Source organism: Halictus rubicundus, chromosome 2 (genome assembly GCF_050948215.1).
Source record: "Halictus rubicundus isolate RS-2024b chromosome 2, iyHalRubi1_principal, whole genome shotgun sequence".
In the NCBI taxonomy this organism is placed as follows: domain Eukaryota; kingdom Metazoa; phylum Arthropoda; class Insecta; order Hymenoptera; family Halictidae; genus Halictus; species Halictus rubicundus.
Window position 1 is genome coordinate 27,580,300 of NC_135150.1, and position 19,004 is coordinate 27,599,303.

General features: G+C 38.7%; 1 protein-coding gene and 1 long non-coding RNA gene across 4 annotated transcripts in view; one reads left to right on the top strand and one right to left on the bottom strand.

The window, feature by feature from the left end:
- The window catches only part of LOC143365874 (uncharacterized), a 501,730-nt gene that overhangs the window by 148,460 nt on the left and 334,266 nt on the right, over positions 1-19,004 (top strand). The window contains exon 1 of one of the 3 annotated variants that reach the window (XR_013084606.1): positions 2,672-2,698. The exons of 1 other annotated variant lie outside the window; for it this stretch is intronic. This is a non-coding gene — a long non-coding RNA (uncharacterized LOC143365874). Of the gene's footprint in view, positions 1-2,671; positions 2,715-19,004 lie in introns of those variants that run through there. One more of the 3 variants, XR_013084607.1, reaches the window with a different exon arrangement.
- Positions 15,319-19,004, bottom strand: part of LOC143365807 (tyrosine-protein kinase Dnt) — a 158,205-nt gene continuing 154,519 nt past the window's right edge. The window contains exons 7-9 of the mRNA XM_076806355.1: positions 17,573-17,840; positions 16,613-16,799; positions 15,319-15,717 (exon numbers count right to left, since the gene is read on the bottom strand). Coding sequence (XP_076662470.1) covers positions 15,469-15,717; positions 16,613-16,799; positions 17,573-17,840 — 704 coding nt within the window. The 3' untranslated portion in view covers positions 15,319-15,468. The remainder of the gene's footprint in view (positions 15,718-16,612; positions 16,800-17,572; positions 17,841-19,004) is intronic.

Genomic DNA, 19,004 nt, shown 5'->3' on the forward strand with positions numbered 1-19,004 from the left:
TTTTGTATTCAATTCAATAATTCAATAACTCAAAATTTATAGTCAATAAAATCAAACGTGATATTAAAATTTAATGAAACTAAAAAAAAAATTTACTTGACTGAAGTATCTTATGAAACATCCTTATTTTTGATGATGCACACAAACCCCGAAGGAGAACATTTTTATAACAGTTAAGATAAGCAGACAATTGCTCTCAAGGTCACATTTGTCGAGATTTCAAGGTTATCGTTATTTTATTGAATATGACGACATATTTTTATCATCGTGGCGTAATAGTTGAGGTCAAGAGCAACACAATGATCCACGGTGGCACGACATTTACGTAACCTTGACTAGGAAAAGGAAAAATCCAGAAATGTATGGGAACGGATGTAAATAATGAAGTAACTACGACGGAGAGATTAGCGAAGAAAATTAATTTCGACATACATATGTAACTGCTCGAGACGATGTCTATCAATCTCGATACGTAATAGTTTTTCCAAAGGAATAAAAGTTTTTTCTGACGTTTTTTTCCTATCATTAAACACAAACAGTGCATTTGAAAGTTGTTGCAACTGGGAACAACAAAACTACAAACACACGATGTTCTTAATTGCATCGAATTAAGGCAGTCAATTAAATCACATTTGTTAAGTGAAATATTGTATAATAGTTGGCAGTACTATAAAAGTGGATTTATAAGCACTTTTTTACAGGATACTTCAAAATAAGTTCTACTTGATCAATTATACTTCATTGAACTATGTAATTTCTGTCCTCTTTGAATCATTTGCATTGTTTGTACGTCGTAATTAGACTCACATGCATTTATTTTCAATATATAATTTTTATGTTTAAATTCGTATTTTCATTTATAATTTCAATTTCTTTACACTTGCCAAAAATGTGAATTAATGAAAAGGGTAATTTGCAAGTCAGTATGAAAGCTACATTTAAGAAGGGATTTCTTCGCTAGAATTTTGTAATTAATGCACAACGTGTAACACCCACGTTCTTCGAAAATGGTAACCAGATTAGGGGCCATTGTTCATTTAGAACACGTACAAATTTTCAAAATACAAAAAGCTATATGAACAAATGTGTTTTTTTTCCTACTTGAAGGAATCAAAGTGACCTTAGAAAATTAGTGTTTCGAAGCATTTTATACAAACATTTAAAATACACTGAACTGCAATGATGACTAAACAGACTATTTTGTCTATTCATACGAAGCAAGGAATATGTGAGTATCGGATACGTTACCGCGAACCTGATAAACCAATAAATAATTTTTATTTAGTCCCAGTATATCGCAATCGATGCAAATCAATGTAACACTAAATCTCCCACGGTCAAAATGGCCGGTTTTCTATTTCACAATTATTGTAATTATAAAAACGTTTCCGTAGGAAATGACTAAATTAACTACTTTATCGAAGCACATATTATAATGAAAATCGTACAAAGTTTAGGTACATCTATTCTTCTCCCTTCTACAAGACGTTTCATTTTTATATATTTTGTGGTTGGTAGGTATAGTGTTAAAGACTGGCAACCTAACAATTAGAGACACGAATTGTCTTATTACCGTATTATTCGCCGACAAAGCGAATTTGTCCCTCATTTTCCGGTAGAAAACGGCCGGTAGAATCGGCAATTTGCATAAAGACGCATCATCCGCTAATAATCGAAGCGCGACGCGCGCGATCGAATTTTTGCTCGGGTTTGATTGCACATCTTCTGGGGGACATGGAAAATCGATTTCTCGTGCGAGCGGTCGCTCTCGCAAAAACCGTGAGCCGGGTCGAAAGTGACGTTTCGCCCGCTCGACAAAACAATGTAATTAGTTTCTTGCATGGTTTCATGGATGGCGTCTTGCATCCTTTTTTCCTACGACTGTCGGCAATTCGTTCCCTGCCAACCGGACGCGAGGACGCATGTCCCGTGCTCGAATTATGTAACGTCGCACTTTCGTCGGTGGCTCTTATGTCAGTAGGCCTTTACCATCGTGCACGGGCACTAACGCGCTGATTACACACGTACACGTATTTGATTCCCTTTTTTTCCTGCCTCTTCTCTCTCTCTCTCTCTCTCTCTCTCTCTCTCTCCTCTCCTCCACCCCCTTCCTTCCTCCTCCTCTTCTGTCGTTCTCTTCGCTCTCGTGTCTCGTTTTCAAACCGTGTTTCATTGTGGCTAACCTTGTCGCAACGGCGATTGCGACGCGGGCAAAAACGGAAATTAAGTAACGAGAAAAGAAACTTTTCTACTTTGTTACTGCTTCTCGGAAGAAAAAAATATATAATCGCGCTCCCCCCCCCCCCTCGGATCGAGAAACATTTCTTTGTTTTATTGCCCGGCACTTCCGCTCCTCGATGCCGGTGGACATCGCCCGGCGACGGCCGGGTCCGTTTTGACCCGGAATGTCTTTATCAGCTTCTTTGACTAACCCCCAGATGGGTAACGAAATTATTCGTCCATATCTAAAGATGAATTTTTATTAATTTGAAGTATGAAATTTGAAATATGAATTTTAATTAATGGCACAGAAATTAAATTAGGATAATTCTTTTATGAGTCGAGCAAACCTTGCAAAATTTTTCTTACACGTTATCTGGCAAGCTAGTTTTAGCTTTGCAGAAAAATTGAAGTCGTTGGGAAAGTTATTGTGTGTGTGGCTCTGTGAGTGTGTGTGTGTGTGTATGTCTGTGTGTGTGTGTGTGTGTGTGTATGTCTGTCTGTGTGTGTGTGTGTGTGTGTGTGTGTGTTTGTGTGTGTGTGTGTGTGTGTGTGTGTGTGTGTGTGTGTGTGTGTGTGTGTGTGTGTGTGTGTGTGTGTGTGTGTGTGTGTGTGTGTGTGTGTGATCGATTATGTGAATGACTGTGCGTTGTCATTGTACCGGTTAAGACATAATACTGTATAATAACTATAATAAGATATATAATACATTTGACCTTTTTAATTTTTATGTTATTAAATAGATTATTTTCCTTTTATGCAATTTTTGAGGCGATGTCTTTGGCAGTGAAAATAGACTGCCAATATTTAAATATTTACAGCATGTGCAGATTTGTAAAATTCAGAAACAACGGTAAGCATTAACGAGAACAGGATTTTAATTTTATTATTCATTTATTATTCATTTATTTATTTTTTAGAAAATGAGAATTTGCAAAATGTTGTACAGCCTAGTTACATTATTAGATCGTGGATTGTATATGACAAAAATGGGTAAATCAAAGGCAATATTTAAGGAAGACATTATTTTGAATTTGTTGTAATTGTCGAGAGAAGAAATCAAATTAAAGAAATCGCCTACAACCTTCACCAGATAAAATAACTACAATATTTATGAACGTTGCAATAAAGTAAAATAGAAAAATCTATGTTTGAAAAACACGTTAAATTAATTACATAAACCATATTCAATTATGACAAAATATGATATTAGAACTCCAGTGCAAGATAGATGAAATGATTGGAATAAAAGTGTGTCAATTTTTATTATGACACCAGCCACCACGAAAACTTAGGCGGATGAATATAGAAAGAATTTCTAATTACGTAACGCGCGTGACATCAATGATCGTTAAGAATTGTTCGATTTAAATAATACAGCCTAGCCCATAGAACCATAGAAAGTTCTCATTTTTTCATTACAATAGCGGTTAATAATCTATTACGATTTATTAAGCCGAAGAGAAAGTTTCGAGATATCGTAATACCAATGATCCATAGTGAATGGCGTAACTAGCATTAAGGGAGGGGAGTTCTTGGGGCTTTCACCCTGCCAAATATTCGTAAGACGTTTTTGGTAACGATAGTCTCGCCGTAAAAGTCAGTCAATAAATTTATTAGGTCATTCGCTGAAATCGGAATACTTTTGCGCAATAATTACATGCGTTCCGAAAATGGAATGCAAAGTTTCCATCGACCAATAATAATACGACCAATTAACTAATTAATTAAAATCACATGAGTTTATCACAAATTTCAATGTTAATAAACATTATTTTTTACGAACCTACTTTTTCCTATTAATCGTCTATTTTCGTAAAAATAAAGACGAATAATTTGTCTTTGTATTTTGCTCACATTTTTATCCAACATATCTTTAGCTATAAAAGACGTATATATTATTCACCATAACTCTATATAAGAGAGCATAAATGCAATAATTTTACCATTTACCAAAAACTGTTCGAGTTAAAGCAATGTTTCTTTTTTTAAATAAGTGAGGCAAATCATCAGAGAATGCTTCATAGACTTTCGTTGATTAAACTTAACCTCAAAAGAGTAGACAAAATTTGAAGAATAAGATTAACGAATAATCGGAATGCAGGATTACGCTTGATGACGGATCGAAGAAGCAATTTTCCATTGCCATAAGGTCCGATCACGAGGCAGAAGTAATGGCACACATCATCGAAAGCGGGCCAAACGATAGCCAAATGCCAGAGGGCACAATGTCTTAGCCGATTGTTAGCTGAAAGCGACCATGAAGCGTAAACTATCACCGGGTCACGGCGGCGAACATGGGAGCACCGCGGAGCCGAAATACCGCGCTGGGAGATGGAGAAAAAGCCACGAAGCGAGAATTTCTATTTAGCGGCGGAATTTCTCGCTGAGAGCGACGCGTTTCTCAACGGCCGCAAACAGAAGTAGTAGCCGATAATTTAGAAATCCTGCTCGTTGCGGTGTCCTTGGGCCGTGCCCTTACACGAACACCGAAAAAGGAATAAAATCACGACGGATCACGATGCCCGAAAAGTGGCATTGACAGTGGTGGACACTGTTAATCGCACCCCAAAACTTTTGCTTCCCAAAAGTCCAACAAAATCGAAGTAACTTGATCCAAAACAGATCAATTTTATCATAGCGATTGTTCCACCAATTCTTTTGTGTCCTTCAGTCTTAATAAAATTTAATTTTCTCCAGTATATTACTGCAAAATTGAATGTCTAAACCTGGCATATGTGGCGCGGCAGTCGACCTGTTAAACAGCATTGTGGGTACAATGGGGCCATTTAATGGTAACTAACACGTTTATAAATTAAACTACTGCTAGTGAAATCAAAGAAATATATAGTTTTTACAAAAGTAATATTGCTTTCATATTAAACAGCACTGTATCAGATAAGGGGCCATTTAATGGTAACTAACACGTTTATAAATTAAACTACTGCTAGTGAAATCAAAGAAATATATAGCTTTCCCAAAAGTAATATTACTTTCATATTAAACAGACTTGTATAAGAAAAGGGGCCATTTACTGGTAACTAACATGTTTATAAATTAAACTACTGCTAGTAAACTCAAAGAAATTTGTAGCTTTCCCAAAAGTAATATTGCTTTCATGTTAAACAGCATTGTATGAGAAAGGGGGCCATTTAATGGTAACTAACACGTTTATAAATTAAACTACTGCTAGTGAAATCATCGAAATATATAGCTTTCCCAAAAATAATATTGCTTTCATGTTAAACAGCACTGCCTGAGAAAGGGGGCCATTTAATGGTACCTAGACTTTTGCTTGAATTTCATTTTTCAAAGACATATTGCAATAAAATCCTCAGGAGATAAATCCAATCCTGTCATTATGCGTTCAATGCATGAAGTAAATTAATCCTCTTAACCTTTCGAACAAGGTCAGCTCGTTAGGCCCAATTTCGAAAAAGGGATTCTCTTTTGTAGATCGCCCGAAATATTAGTGGGAGTCGCAGTATGTGGTTCACGGTTGTTGGACGTGTTCGTGAGTGTGCATGCCCACGCTAATCGAAATTCAACGATTTCAGAGAGCCGAGGTATAACATCGTCGCACGCCGGGCTTTACGCTTCGTAACAATGCCCCAACTTTCTCCGTCACTTTCATTTTCGTTGGTCGGCTGGTCGACTCTCTCGCTTCTCTCTCGCTTGGATTAGGAAATAGTGCGTGCCCCTCCATTTTGCCGGGGCCCTCCTTTTTCTCATTCGTATTCCCTCGCTCCGTCGTCTTCCCCCCCTCGCCGCCGCCGTCGCCGCTCCGAGCCAAGCTTTGTCCCTCTTTGTCCCTCTTTCTCGGGGCCCTCGCGCCACTTCCGGCCAACTCCCGCGATTTTAGAAAGGGTCTCCTACCAGCCTGTGCGCTGCCCGTATGAAACCTTTACGCTCTTTGGAGAACACCGATCCGACGAGGATCTACGCCAGGGCCGCCTTATGCAATCTATTGCGCCGGCCGCGGCGCCTAAGTCCCAAACTTCGGGCCCAAAAGTGGATTTATACGACCGGAACTGTGTCATCTACTGGGGAATCGCAGTTTTCAGATAATTTGTTTGACCTCTTCACGCATGAGCGAAAAAACTCACTTCAGTCGCCTAAGTCCCAAATTTCGGGCCCAAAAATGGATTTCTACGACCAGAACTGTGCCATATACTGGGGAATCGCTGTTTTCGGATTATCTATTCGACCCCTTGGTGCATGGGACTTCTGGTGCAAAGGAACTCATTTTAATGGACACCTAGGACTCAAATTTCGGGCCCAAAAGTGAATTTCTACGACCAGAACTGTGCCATCTACTGGGGAATCGCAGTTTTCGGATTATTTGATTGACTCCTTGATGCATGAGTGGAGAAAACTCATTTCAGTCGCCTAAGGCCCAAATATGGGGCCCAAAAGTGAATTTATCCGTCCAGAGTTGTCATATCTACTAGGGAGTTCATATCTATTGGAGTTTTCGTTTTAATTATTCGACTCCTTGGTGCATGGGACTTCTGGTGCAAAGGAACTCATTTAAATGGATACCTAGGACCCAAATTTCGGGCCCAAAAATGGATTTCTGTGGCCAGAACTGTGCCATCTACAGGGGATTTGCAGTTTTCGATTTATTTGTTTGACCTCTAGATGTATGAGTAAAGAGAACTTACTCTAATGGGCGCCTAGGGCCCAAATTTTGGGCCCAAATATTGATTTCCCTGTCCAAAACTGAGGCACCCACCCAGGAATTATAGTTTTCGTTTCGTTTGCTTGACTCCTTGATGCATGGGTGATAAGAACTCACTCTAATGGACGCCTAGGGCCCAAATTTCGGGCCCAAAAGTGTTCCTCTGGCCAGAACCGCGCCATCTACAGGGGATTTGCAGTTTTCCTTTAATTTGTTTGACCCCTTTTTTCCCCAGGGCGAATATTGACCCATTTTCTATTTTTACATACTGTAAAATGAATCATAAATGAAACAGAGCAAACCGAAACAAAACGGAGAAAATTTCCTGAAAAGCATAACATGTATAGACATATGGGATGAAATTGTTTATTTAATGTGTGATGCAAAACTGGATGAAATATTATCGTAGGATCTTTTATGCAACTATTTCTGAGTGTAAATGGTAAAATTGTAAAAAAGAGGGATGGGAATGGGTTGAAAGAAAGTGCGCACACAACCAGATCCTTTTTTTAACACGTATATTTCCACTTTCCGTTGAAAAATAATGCCGTAAATCGTCGTAGGAAATAATAGAATCTGCACAAATCAACTCGCTCGGCGCACCACTATTCGCTTGAATTATTTACAAGTGATCGGAACTCTCTCGCGACGTGAGGTTTTCGATTGTTTCTGTTTTCTTTTCTTTTCTTTTTTGCAGGGGGTGCCGGACACATACAGAATGAAAGAGAACACATCGGGGCCCTCCTCGCGTTTTCATTCGCGTACCCTAACCGAAGTAGGGGAAAAGGAGTGCGCGGGGTACGTTTCGTCAGGAGAAGTGAGGGATTTTGATGATCAGCGACAGCGAAAAACGTGTGCAGTGCTAGCCTACCCTGTTCCTCCATTAATTATCATAGAAAGAGAACAACATCCAATGAACAACGAATACCGGACGAGTATTTACCATAGAAAACGACGATTTCGTGAAACAATAGAGTCGTATGTTTTTCGGATTTTTCGTTTTTTTATTATTATTAACCTCCTCTCTTAGGACGTGTCGTCGCGACATAATAAATAGCGATAGTTAGCTTAAATAGCGATACGAATGATTAGTAGTTGAAGAGATTGCTCGTAGGTTGCAAGCGAGATCGTGGACGACGCGATTATTCCTTCGACTTCCATCCGATTCTTCGTCTTTACAACGTCGAAGTATAAGGTCGTAAAAGGGAGCTCGGGAGGTGGGGAGGGGGGAAGCGGGGCGAAAAAGAGAGAGTGCGATAAAGTTTAATGGTCGTAGTCAGGAACATGCGACATTTACACATCGAGTACATTATACGTCCGCGTTGCGTCATCTCGCGTCTTTTCGTGGATTTTCTGCCGCGATTATCGTCGCTACCATAGACATAGTCAGCGACTTTCATCTGCCGTGCAACAAATACTGAATCCTCTATCATCTAACAGTGCGAACCAGACTGCGGATCCGTATGCGAAATGAACATTGTAAAAGAACCGAAAGTTGGCATTCCTCAAATTGGCAACTGAAGTAAAATATACGTTCCGAAAATGTTGTACTTAAAAGGGGCGATTCCCAAGGTCATTTGAAGTAACTTTTTCCTTTGCGAAAATGTTCTCCGCCGCTTTGTTGAAGAGTTATCAAGGAAAAACGCGGACCAATCACAGCGCGTCTACTGCGGACGGATCTACTGTATCTACTGGTCTACTGTAGCCGCGTTCTGATTGGCCCGTACTCAGCGGCTCCCGCTGAGTGTGGCGTAGGCATTGGCCGAGCTGGAATCCGTCCACTGCAATCCTCGCGCTCGGATTGGTCCGTGTTTTTACTTAATAACTCTTTAACAAAGCCGCGGAGAACATTTTCGCAAAGGAAAAAGTTATTTCAAATGACCTTGGGGATCACCTCTTTCAAGGAAGCACATTAAAGGTACACAGGGTGTCCCAAAAAAGTTAATATTAATATATAGAAAAGTCTTTACTTCTTTCCAAGTCCACACTATTAAATTCTTTCAATTTCTTTACTATTTTAAATATTACCCATGCTCGTTTTTTGTTATAAATGCATCAAATCCACAGTCTAGCAGAAATCAATCCGTTTTCTCTTCTAGACAAATCCAGTGCTCCGCTGTTTTTTTTTTACAATGCGAAACAAACCTGTTGAACGCGCGACCGAATTTTACGAAAGACGCTTTTATAAATCTATCAAAAATAATTGTCAGTTTCATAAACGCTTGGCGATTTAGCGTAGCGTACTGTGTGGGGAAAAGATACATATTCGAGACACGGAATGTTTCAATTTAATTAGACGCAGCTCTAAGATCGACTTTATCAGCAGAGCTCGTCGAAATGAATTTACAAGAAAAGTGGCCCGATGCTCTGCAGATTAGAGTACACTGAATTTTCTTGGCAGTGAACCGACCTTGTTTGGTTTATAATTAAATTGGTTACTGATATCTAGACTATTCTGTACTACTTTTGTGTGTAGTTTTTATTGAATTATTTTTTAATACCCTTTAAAATGATTTTAAAGGGAGTTTTGTTTTATAAAATTGACTTAACCCATAATTTCCTGTAAATGTTTACCGAGTCTTCATAATTTGATTCGTAGTTGTCCTGTTCACTGATATCTAGTTTATTGTTCTTAGTCTCGTGTATGAATTATATAAATAATTTAAAGCGAATGTAATTTCGTGCGGACATTTTCTACATTGATATTTGCACGCCGTTATTGCTAACTTATATAAGATATCTTTGTTTCGTCCAATTACAAATAATTTTAAAAGACAGTTTCGATACAAGCGACTACACTAGAATGATTACTATTATCGTATAGACGATGCGAAATAATAACGGCAATTACGGCGGCGTTTACCGGTGCAAACGTAAATGGAAATTTATGTTTTTGTGCGGAGACGGTGTTGTCGCAAGTCAGTTTTTCCTTGTTACAACAACATCTTGATGACACAATTATTAATTATTTCAACGAACATATTATTCAACAGAATTTGTTTCCATTACAACCGGAACGCAGATTTAATTCTGCTATGACTCATTGAGACGATGTTAAATAAATCAAATTTCTTTTCACAAATACGAAATTACGGGCTTTCTGAAGCTATGGTAAAATATTCGAATTAACTGGTGACTTTTCATGTCAGATGAAATATACTGTACTAATCTGTCGAGCATCGTACTCTAATTCACAAAGAGATATCACATGTTCGTCGTAATACGCGCTGAACCATTACCCCTGAATAATACTGCGTTCACTTCGAGAGTACGTATCTACATGCACAGTGAGAATTAAACAGAGGCAGCACTTCGTTTCGAATATTTCGAATACAATGATTTCTCCATATATGTCGCCAAGGCCTGTATGATAAACGTCGCGAGATTATCCCCACTACCGCGGGGTATACCCCGTTAGGGGCCACGAAAGCTCGAGAGGACTCGAACGCCGAGGAGTGTAAAAGTGTCTCCTCTACGATACATGACGCCGGCACGACCCGTGACATATATCGAGAATTCACTGTACCAATTCAAATTCGACCTCCGTCGTATCCTGGATCGTGGCTTCCTTACAAATCGAGTATTTACAACTACGTTTTTTTTAGCGGTTCAAGTCATAAATGTTATATCGATACTATGTACACTCATCTTTGACTTTGATTATGTTTACAATTTTTGGACTCAATTCCTGTACCGTTGCGTACAGCTATAGTTCTTGAATCGGTGCTAATCGTCCGACACGATTTTCTTTGAAACGTCTTCTGCGAAATCGCTCGACCGTGTTCGAATGAGATTAATTATGCCACGCGGTCACGTGACATTCTCATTTTGTCGATACAGGAAGTTAACGAAAACAAAATCAGTTTTGTCAGCTTATGGGGTTAAATCGTGCGATAACTGTTCACAGATGATTAGCACCAACGACCTGTTTCGATCATCTGGGCCAACTCGCAATCAGCGCTTAGAAGAATGGAGACTATAGTGAATCGCGAGGGTGGACCGTGACGTCATCAACTTTATTCAACATCCTGCATAATTCGTGCGACTCGACGCCAGTCAAGGATTGTTACAAAAGAAACGGACAGTTTCAACATTTAAAAAGGAGCCGTTCGAAACAATCTTTTCTAGATCATCTTTCTGATCGCATAATAATCGTAATTCTGAAACCTTTTCGCAAGAGTATGTCAAAGACGTAATCTTCGACTCGCTCTTTCTTCTAAATTTAAACGTATTTATTCGCTACTATAACTAATAAAAAATTAAACTACTGCATCGATGTTGCAGAGTTTTAATTAATTCTTTTGAGAATTTTTTGAGAGAAACGCATATCAAAATCAGAATTTTTGCCTCCTCTTTTTTCGGATTTGAAGTGTTTAAACGAAAGCCTCTCCTTTCTCTTAGATTTAAAATGTTTATGCAAAAGCCTCCAAACACTTCCTCCTTTTATAAAATGTCGAAAGTATCAATCTCTTTTTTTGGTAACACGTATTTCGAGCGACTTTCACAGCGTAGCTAATGGAGCTGATAGCAAATTACATTTACGTCAGACTCGTTAACGAGATTTTGACGTAGCCTCGAACTTTGATACCGATTTCCCTTGTCTGATTGTTAATAAATAACTGTACAAAAGGTCGTGCTATATAATTATTCATGGAAATTGCCCGTCTAGCTTTTCAGTCGAGAATTAATTAAGTCGTGCTAAGTGAATCTCGTAGCAACTTTCTGTCGGTGAATTTTCAAAATTATTTGTTTCGTTTTAAATTATCATCTTCAATAATTCCCGTGACCAGTAAAGTGAAGATTAGAATACTAATCGAAACGATTTTCAATTTATATTCACTCTTTTGTTGATTTATTTAAGACGTTTGCTCCTTATGAACCTTATATTCACTCTTTCGTTGATTTATTTAGGACGTTTGCTCCTTACGAACCTTATATTCACTCTTTGTTGATTTATTTGTTTAAGACGTTTGCTTCTTATAAATCTTGGAAACTCGGAGGGCGGATGAATTAATCTCTGCGTTCGTTACATAAATAAGGATTAACCGAAGAGGAAGTACTTTCCCAGAAATCGAATGTATCAAGACATCTTGTTACACACTTCGTCGTATATTTGTCATTAACGTAGAAATCCGCGGATAGCTACTCTCCTGGTTGCACAAGAAATATTGCCTGCGTGATTAATTTGAAAGTTTGTAAGCGCAAAAAACGCGGATATATTGCGAAGACAACGACGTATAACACATTGCAGAAAAAAAGGGAGAATGTTCATTACTCTGATAAAGTTATTGGGCTGTTTTGGCTCTCCGAGCGACACGAATTTTTGCGATTGTCACAGAGCTTCTGTATCGCAAATTTTCACAAGATTTACCTCCCTGGAAATTTCGAGATTAAATCATACGGTACATAAACTTTTCTTATGTAATAGAAACACCGGTTAGTTAAATTCCTTACGCGAAGTTATGTAATTCTGTTTTTGACACGAGCTCATTTCGTTCGAAGGAAATGCACGCGTATGCTGGAAAGAATTGTGAATCGGTTTTTAAATAAACGCCCTGGCGAATTATTTGGTATTGAAATTAATTTTTACGGGCTGGCAGAAGCCTCGTGTAATTTTGTAAATTAAATGATTCGTTAAATGGTGTTTTACAAGTGTACGAGATTCACTCAGAAGGTTTTTTGAAATTTTAACATAGTTTTGATTGTTGACACATTTTGTGAAATGTTGAAGATTAATAATAATCTAGTTTGATTTCAGTGTAAATGATGCGTTTTTATCTGCACGTATAAAATAGTGTTTCCTGTATAATATAATCGATCTGGAAAAATTTGTGTTGCCCTACTTTCACAAATTGAGTATCGAGAAAATGTCCACAATCAGGGGAAAGAAGAGTATACTTTGACAGCTGGAAGTTGCAATATTCAGAAAATATAAAACTTTATGAAAAATAAAATACAAGAAGAATCTCTGTGGTCAGAAGACTTTCTGTGGTAAGAATAAATTAAAAATTTGATTAGTTTTTAATGTTTTCTTGTACTTTAGAAATTCGCCATAACCGCATAAAGATCTTTGCAGTCAAAGGTTTAAAAATACTTTTCTATTGAGCCTCTACCACTGGCAAACAACAAGAAAATAACAAAACTTGTCAAAAAGAATTCTGAATACTGAATCAAATTAATTAATACTTGCAAAATTTGATTTGTTCCAAGCTAAACCAAGTGAAACACTTCCCAAAACTATGGAAGTATAATTTTAATGCTTAACACTAGAACTACCGGACCAGTCAAAACGACTGGCTCCTAATTTTCTCTTTTACAATTACTGAAATTGTAAAAATGTTTTCATCAGAATCTTTTGAATGAACTTTTTCATTGAAGCACATGTTAGAATAAAAATGGTATTAGGTTTGAATAGATGTAGTCTTGTCATTATTACAAAGCAATATTCATCAGTTGTATTTATTACTCGGTAGTGTTAGTGTTAATGCTGTCAAGGTAGAGAGTAAAAAATAATTTTTTCGAGTACCGTCGAAAATTATCCGCCGAAAATAAAATTGCACCGATCGAAAGCTTTCGAATTTCTCCGCGACAGTTGCATAGCGTGTTGCAAAGTGCAATACGCGTTCGAGTGTGGGTAGATTCGGATGTTAGGTGATTATTTTGAAAATCGGGTTGCCGAGCAACGCTCGCACAGAGTGTTCGCAGAGCGATCGCGATAGGTACGCGGAACTTGAAGAGAGAACCACTGGTGGTTCATCGAAACTCGGTTTCCAGACTGTTGAAAACTCGCTAGACCGTGAAGAAAGAATGGGAATAGAGCAGAGAATAATTCCGAAGGGGCGCCTGTGCAACGACGATGCGACTTGCATCGGTTGCATCGGTTGCGGAGGTGCAGGCGTCGTCGCGGTCTTCCAGCTACTGCGGCGCATCTACCTGTCACGCTATAAAAAACGTTGTGCGCTTCAAGTGCATTCTTTACTTTTAACTGCTATGGACGGATGTATACGCGTCGATCGTTTCGTCGGGGATCGGGCCGCACGTGGCGATCCAGATCGGAGGATTTACCACAATTTCACGGATCCTCAACAATTCTCTTGAATCGCTGTCTTCTCTATCCAACTCGACGATAAACAAATTAATAAAATTTGCTGGAAGAGTTTCTATTAACACTTTGATCGGCAAACTAGAAACCCGAAAAATTCCATAAAATCAAAGTAAGTTATTAGATGAAATAAAAATTGCAAGAAATTAAATGTATGATACCGAGTAATCTTCTTACTTTCTTGCATGTTACAGATCCTAATCAATAGACTGCGGATTTTATGCACTTATGACAAAAATGAGTAGGCGTGATTTAAAACAGTGAAAAGATTGAAAGGGTTTAACAATGTCGATATACTATTTGTAACATATGAAAATTATTAATGAGCAAAATAAATTTTTACTTAGTTCCTATAAAGTTCCTATAGTGCTTCCTATAGGAAGTTAGTTCCTATAGTTAGTTCCTATATAGTATATAATATAGTTATATAGTATATAGTATATAGTATAGTTAGTTCCTATAAGTGCAATTTTTGTATAAAAATTTTATTTTGCATAAAGATCCGCACTCTACTAATCAAGTTTAAAATAATTCCGTCAACCATACATGGATGACGTGGCGTTCAACGTGTTAAATAAAGTAATACCGACAAACGTCTGTCATATAAAACAAGCTTAACAAGCTTCTTCTATTTACTTAACTATATTTAATTAACGTAAAATAGGAGACACACTCGTTGTACGTGTGGCGTATAAGAACAAAGGAAAAGAAGAAGAATGCGTGCGCATCTCTCGCATACAAACCAGCGTGCATGGCGTTTTAGAATGCTTTAACAAAGAATACTAAATTCTAAGAATATTAAATTAAAAAATGAGACTGTCGTGCAAATGAAAAATGCACGTACAATTAGAAAGCAATTGTTCTGTAGCGATATTTCGGATCGAGCTCGGACACAGTTTGGAAAGTCGTGCCCGCAGCGGAGGTAAATTCTTCGATCCGGATCAACAATGGCGGCGCCGCGGCCGACTAAAAATCGGTTGAATCGAGGGAGCTGCCTCGACGACTCGCCTGTTTTGACTCTCCTCGGTGTCCTCGAAACGGAATCCGTAAAACAAATACGCGAAAACGTATCCGACACACATGCCGGAGGGTGGTGTCGAGTAGTGTATCGCCGGTTACAATCGATAATCGCGAACGGGGCGGTGTGATTTTCAATTCCGCATGGGTTTGATTTTGCCACTTTGAACTTTCGTTTCGGCCGAGCATCGCGAGCTTTCCGCGCGTACTTTCTGACTTTTCACGTTCCTCGTTGCATTGATTTGTCCCGGGTGGTGCGTCGTCGTTCACGAAGAGTCAATTACGTCTCTCGATCAGTCTGATTTTTCTCCCCCACCGCCGGTCACTTTTCCACGAAGCGAACAATGTTTTCGAAGAATCTTGCCGGACGCTCGAACTTGTCTCGCGGCACAGACGCTGTTTTTTCTTTTTTCTTCTTCTTTCTTTTTCAGGGATGGTTTAGGGTGGTTTAGATGAAACCGCCGAGCGCGTCGTGGAAGTCCTGCAAGTAGGCGAGAAGCTGAGGCATCGTCGGACGATCCCTGGACAGGCCCAGCCAACAGACTGCCATCAGGGCGAAAAGCTCGTCGGGACACGGTCTCGGTTGAGCTAATCGATAGCCGTCCCGAAGACACGCCATCATCTCGAATGGGTCCACTTCGACGTACGGCTGCTGGCCCAGGGTCGCCAGCTCCCACAGGAACACTCCGAACGACCACTGAAACAGAAAGAAAATGATGAGGAAAAGGAAAATGAAAGCACGAAGAAAGTGCGAAGACTTGGTCAATTAATTTCCCGAGTGCCATTACTATAAGCAGGCTGTGCCATTCTCAAGATTTTACATTTCAATTGTATCTGAATAGTTTTCTTTAGCGTAGCAGAAAATAACGTAGTAGAAAAAGACAGAATTTCAATATTGACACTCTTTTGTTTTTAATAATTTTTTTTTCTAATGAAATCGTTAGGAACATACTCGGGGCACTATTCCATTTGAAACGATACCAAACACGACCCAGTTCGGGTCGTAATTGCTCCTTTAATCCACGATGTACTAGAATCTCTGTTATCCGAACTAGTCACTAGTTACATGTACAGTGTTGGATTAAATTTTCACCGATTTGTGCAATAAATCGTGTTCTCTATGGATCATTCCAGATTGAATTCTACACGTCCTCGAATAGTAAAGAATTCAAGTTATCAACAGTTCGGATAATCGAGGTTCCACTAAATGGTGAATTAAACGAGCAAATGTGCTCCGAATTATGTCATGTTGGTGCTCATTTTAACGGGAAAAACGTCACGAGTACGTCGGTAAGGGTCACACAGTTTCATCTTTATGATATCTGTCAGGGCTGTTCCATTATTGTCGAAACCTCGAGGCGGTAGGATGGCATAGCGCAACGAGGGACGATGCAACGAGTTATGGCGCGGCAAAGAGCATAAAATCGCAACGCGACGCGATAAAGTTCGATAGGTTGGAAACGCTTGTGGACCATGCGCAACCGGAATCCCCGTTTAGTCCTGAACTTTATTGGAACTCGATCGGTCGTCGTCTTCGGCAGACACCGAGGTGTCAACGTTTTATTGGCATCCGATACAAATTATGAGCGTACCACGTCCGTAGCCGTGCTGTATTGATTATGCTGGAGTGTTTCCAAGGCCATCCAGCGAATGGGTCTATTCTCATTATCGCCGAGACAATGGTAATCCTGAGGAAAGAGATCTCGCGCCAGGGCAGTGTCGGCCAGTCGCACTCGAAGACTGCTTGGCTCGATCAGACAATTTCGAGTGGCGATGTCCCTAAAATGTTAATTACGTTCTCTGTACATTTTCACATTAATAGGAACGTAGTCAGAATTGATGCAAAAAATTATTGCTTCGACACGAATTTTTCAAAGCAATGTCAAAAGACCGTTCGATTTTTAATGTTTATATAAAGTAATACACATTGATCGAATTACTATAAAAAAACCTGCTTCCTTATTATTATTATTTTTTTTTTAGTTAAGGTTACCTGGACCTCTAAGTGAGGTTTACACAGCTGAATGTAGTTTACATTATTATTATTAGCATTATTAGAAGTAGACCGCGGTTCTTTATGCAAAATACAAACTGTGTTAAAAAATTAAAATATTACAAATTTTTGGATTCGTTATCAACGATTTAAAATACAAATATTGAGATAGTTCAGACAAAAATCCATATGCAAAATAAACATTGCAAAAGAACCGAAAGTTGATCCCACGACAATTATTCGACGTTTACCTCAAATTGGCAACTGAAGTAAAACAAAATACGTTCCAAAAATTTTGTACTTGAAGGGGGTGATTCCCAAGGTCATTCGAAGTAACTTTTTCCTTTGCGGATAAAAATATAACTTAAAAAATTTAAAAATGCGTTATCAACGATTTAAAATGCAAATATTGAGATAGTTCGGAGAAAAATATTCGAGTGAGCATGACGAATGAAATATTTGTATTTTAGAAGCAGTGTGTAATTTTTAATATTTTCCAAAGCTCTTGGTCTTTCCAGGGTAGGTTAACAGCAAAGTATAAAGTAACAAAGGCAATTACCTGTGCAAGAGTCCCCGGCCGTGCATGAACGCCCCCGCCCTGGCTACCTGAGTGCCAACGTGCACCAGGTCCCTGGTCACAGGATGATGATTCCCGTCGGTAAGGTATAACTTTAAATTCAGCTCGGCCGACGTGCTGGTGTACGCCAACAACGGCCGAGGACTATCCAGGCAGGCGGCTGCGAGCGACGCTATGTTTGCATGCATTAATCCAGCCAACTGGGAGCCCTCCACCACCAGCAAAGATGCCTGATAAGCGGACGCCACTTCTAAAATTTCAAAGTTTTCGCATTAGTTCGACGTGACACCGATTCCTCGTCACGCCTCGCGCTTTGCAACTCAAAGCTCGAAACGCGAGCTCGGAACTGTTCCGAGTTTCCGGACAGGTACGGAACTGTGCTGGCAGTCTGTATTTTTTCAGCGATCGATGCTAGTTAGGCTATTTCGTATTTACATGGAATTCTACCAAAATTCATTTTTGTCACGACACATTTTAGTAAATCAAATTTTATTTAGATTCAGATTTTTCAGATTTTATTTTATTTTAGATTTTGTAGAATCTGAAAGGATTAACCCTCCTATGCCTGGGTCTATTTTGACCCCAGAATCGTCATTTAATTCCTCGGTGAACGAATATAATTTAACGAATTAAACGAACAATTGCTGTATTAAAGTTTATAGAAAGATTAACGTGTCTGCAAGAAGTACCTCCAAAAATATGTTGTAAAATATGGATAAATAAAGAGTAGTCAGTGTGATCAATTTGAAAAGTGTAGTTTGGGTGTCATTAATTAAGTTTCTATGATTTTGTAGAACTCTTAACGGTGCTGGCTTGGCAGTCAATTAGTTGGTCCTATTTAATTTGGGATAAACTGTGAGATTTATGACATAGACTTAACAAGTTAATTCTTATACGTTTCTTGAGATGAAAGTGAACTTATTTTCTGTTTGCAGATACTGCGTTTGATTCATCATTACCTAGAATCGACTGTCAACGTCGTTTTTGCAAGTACAAATGAAGATCAACATTATTAAAACCAGTTCAAAACGGTTTGAGTCAGGTTTGGTCAAAGTTAGATTTTGCTGCTAACGTCATTCATGCTTAAATTACAGTGAACATAGTTGAGAAGTAGAAATAGCAGGAAGATAGAGGAAAATGAAAAAAAAAACAAGTAAAAGAAAGATCCAGAATGATGCACTTCTACATGGATTTTAAATTTTCGCTACAGTGAATAGTTCTTGCACTGTCGTTTATGCGAAGAGGACGCTAAAATCAGTCTGATTCGTAGGTCGGTAAGGTAGTTGACTTGAGTCAATTTCTAGAAAGGTCTCATAGATCATTCATCGCTTAGACCATCAACAGTTGGTATAAGATTCTCTACTTTATCGTGGGCTGTTATATCAGCGTTACTCTTACAATTATTCTTAATATT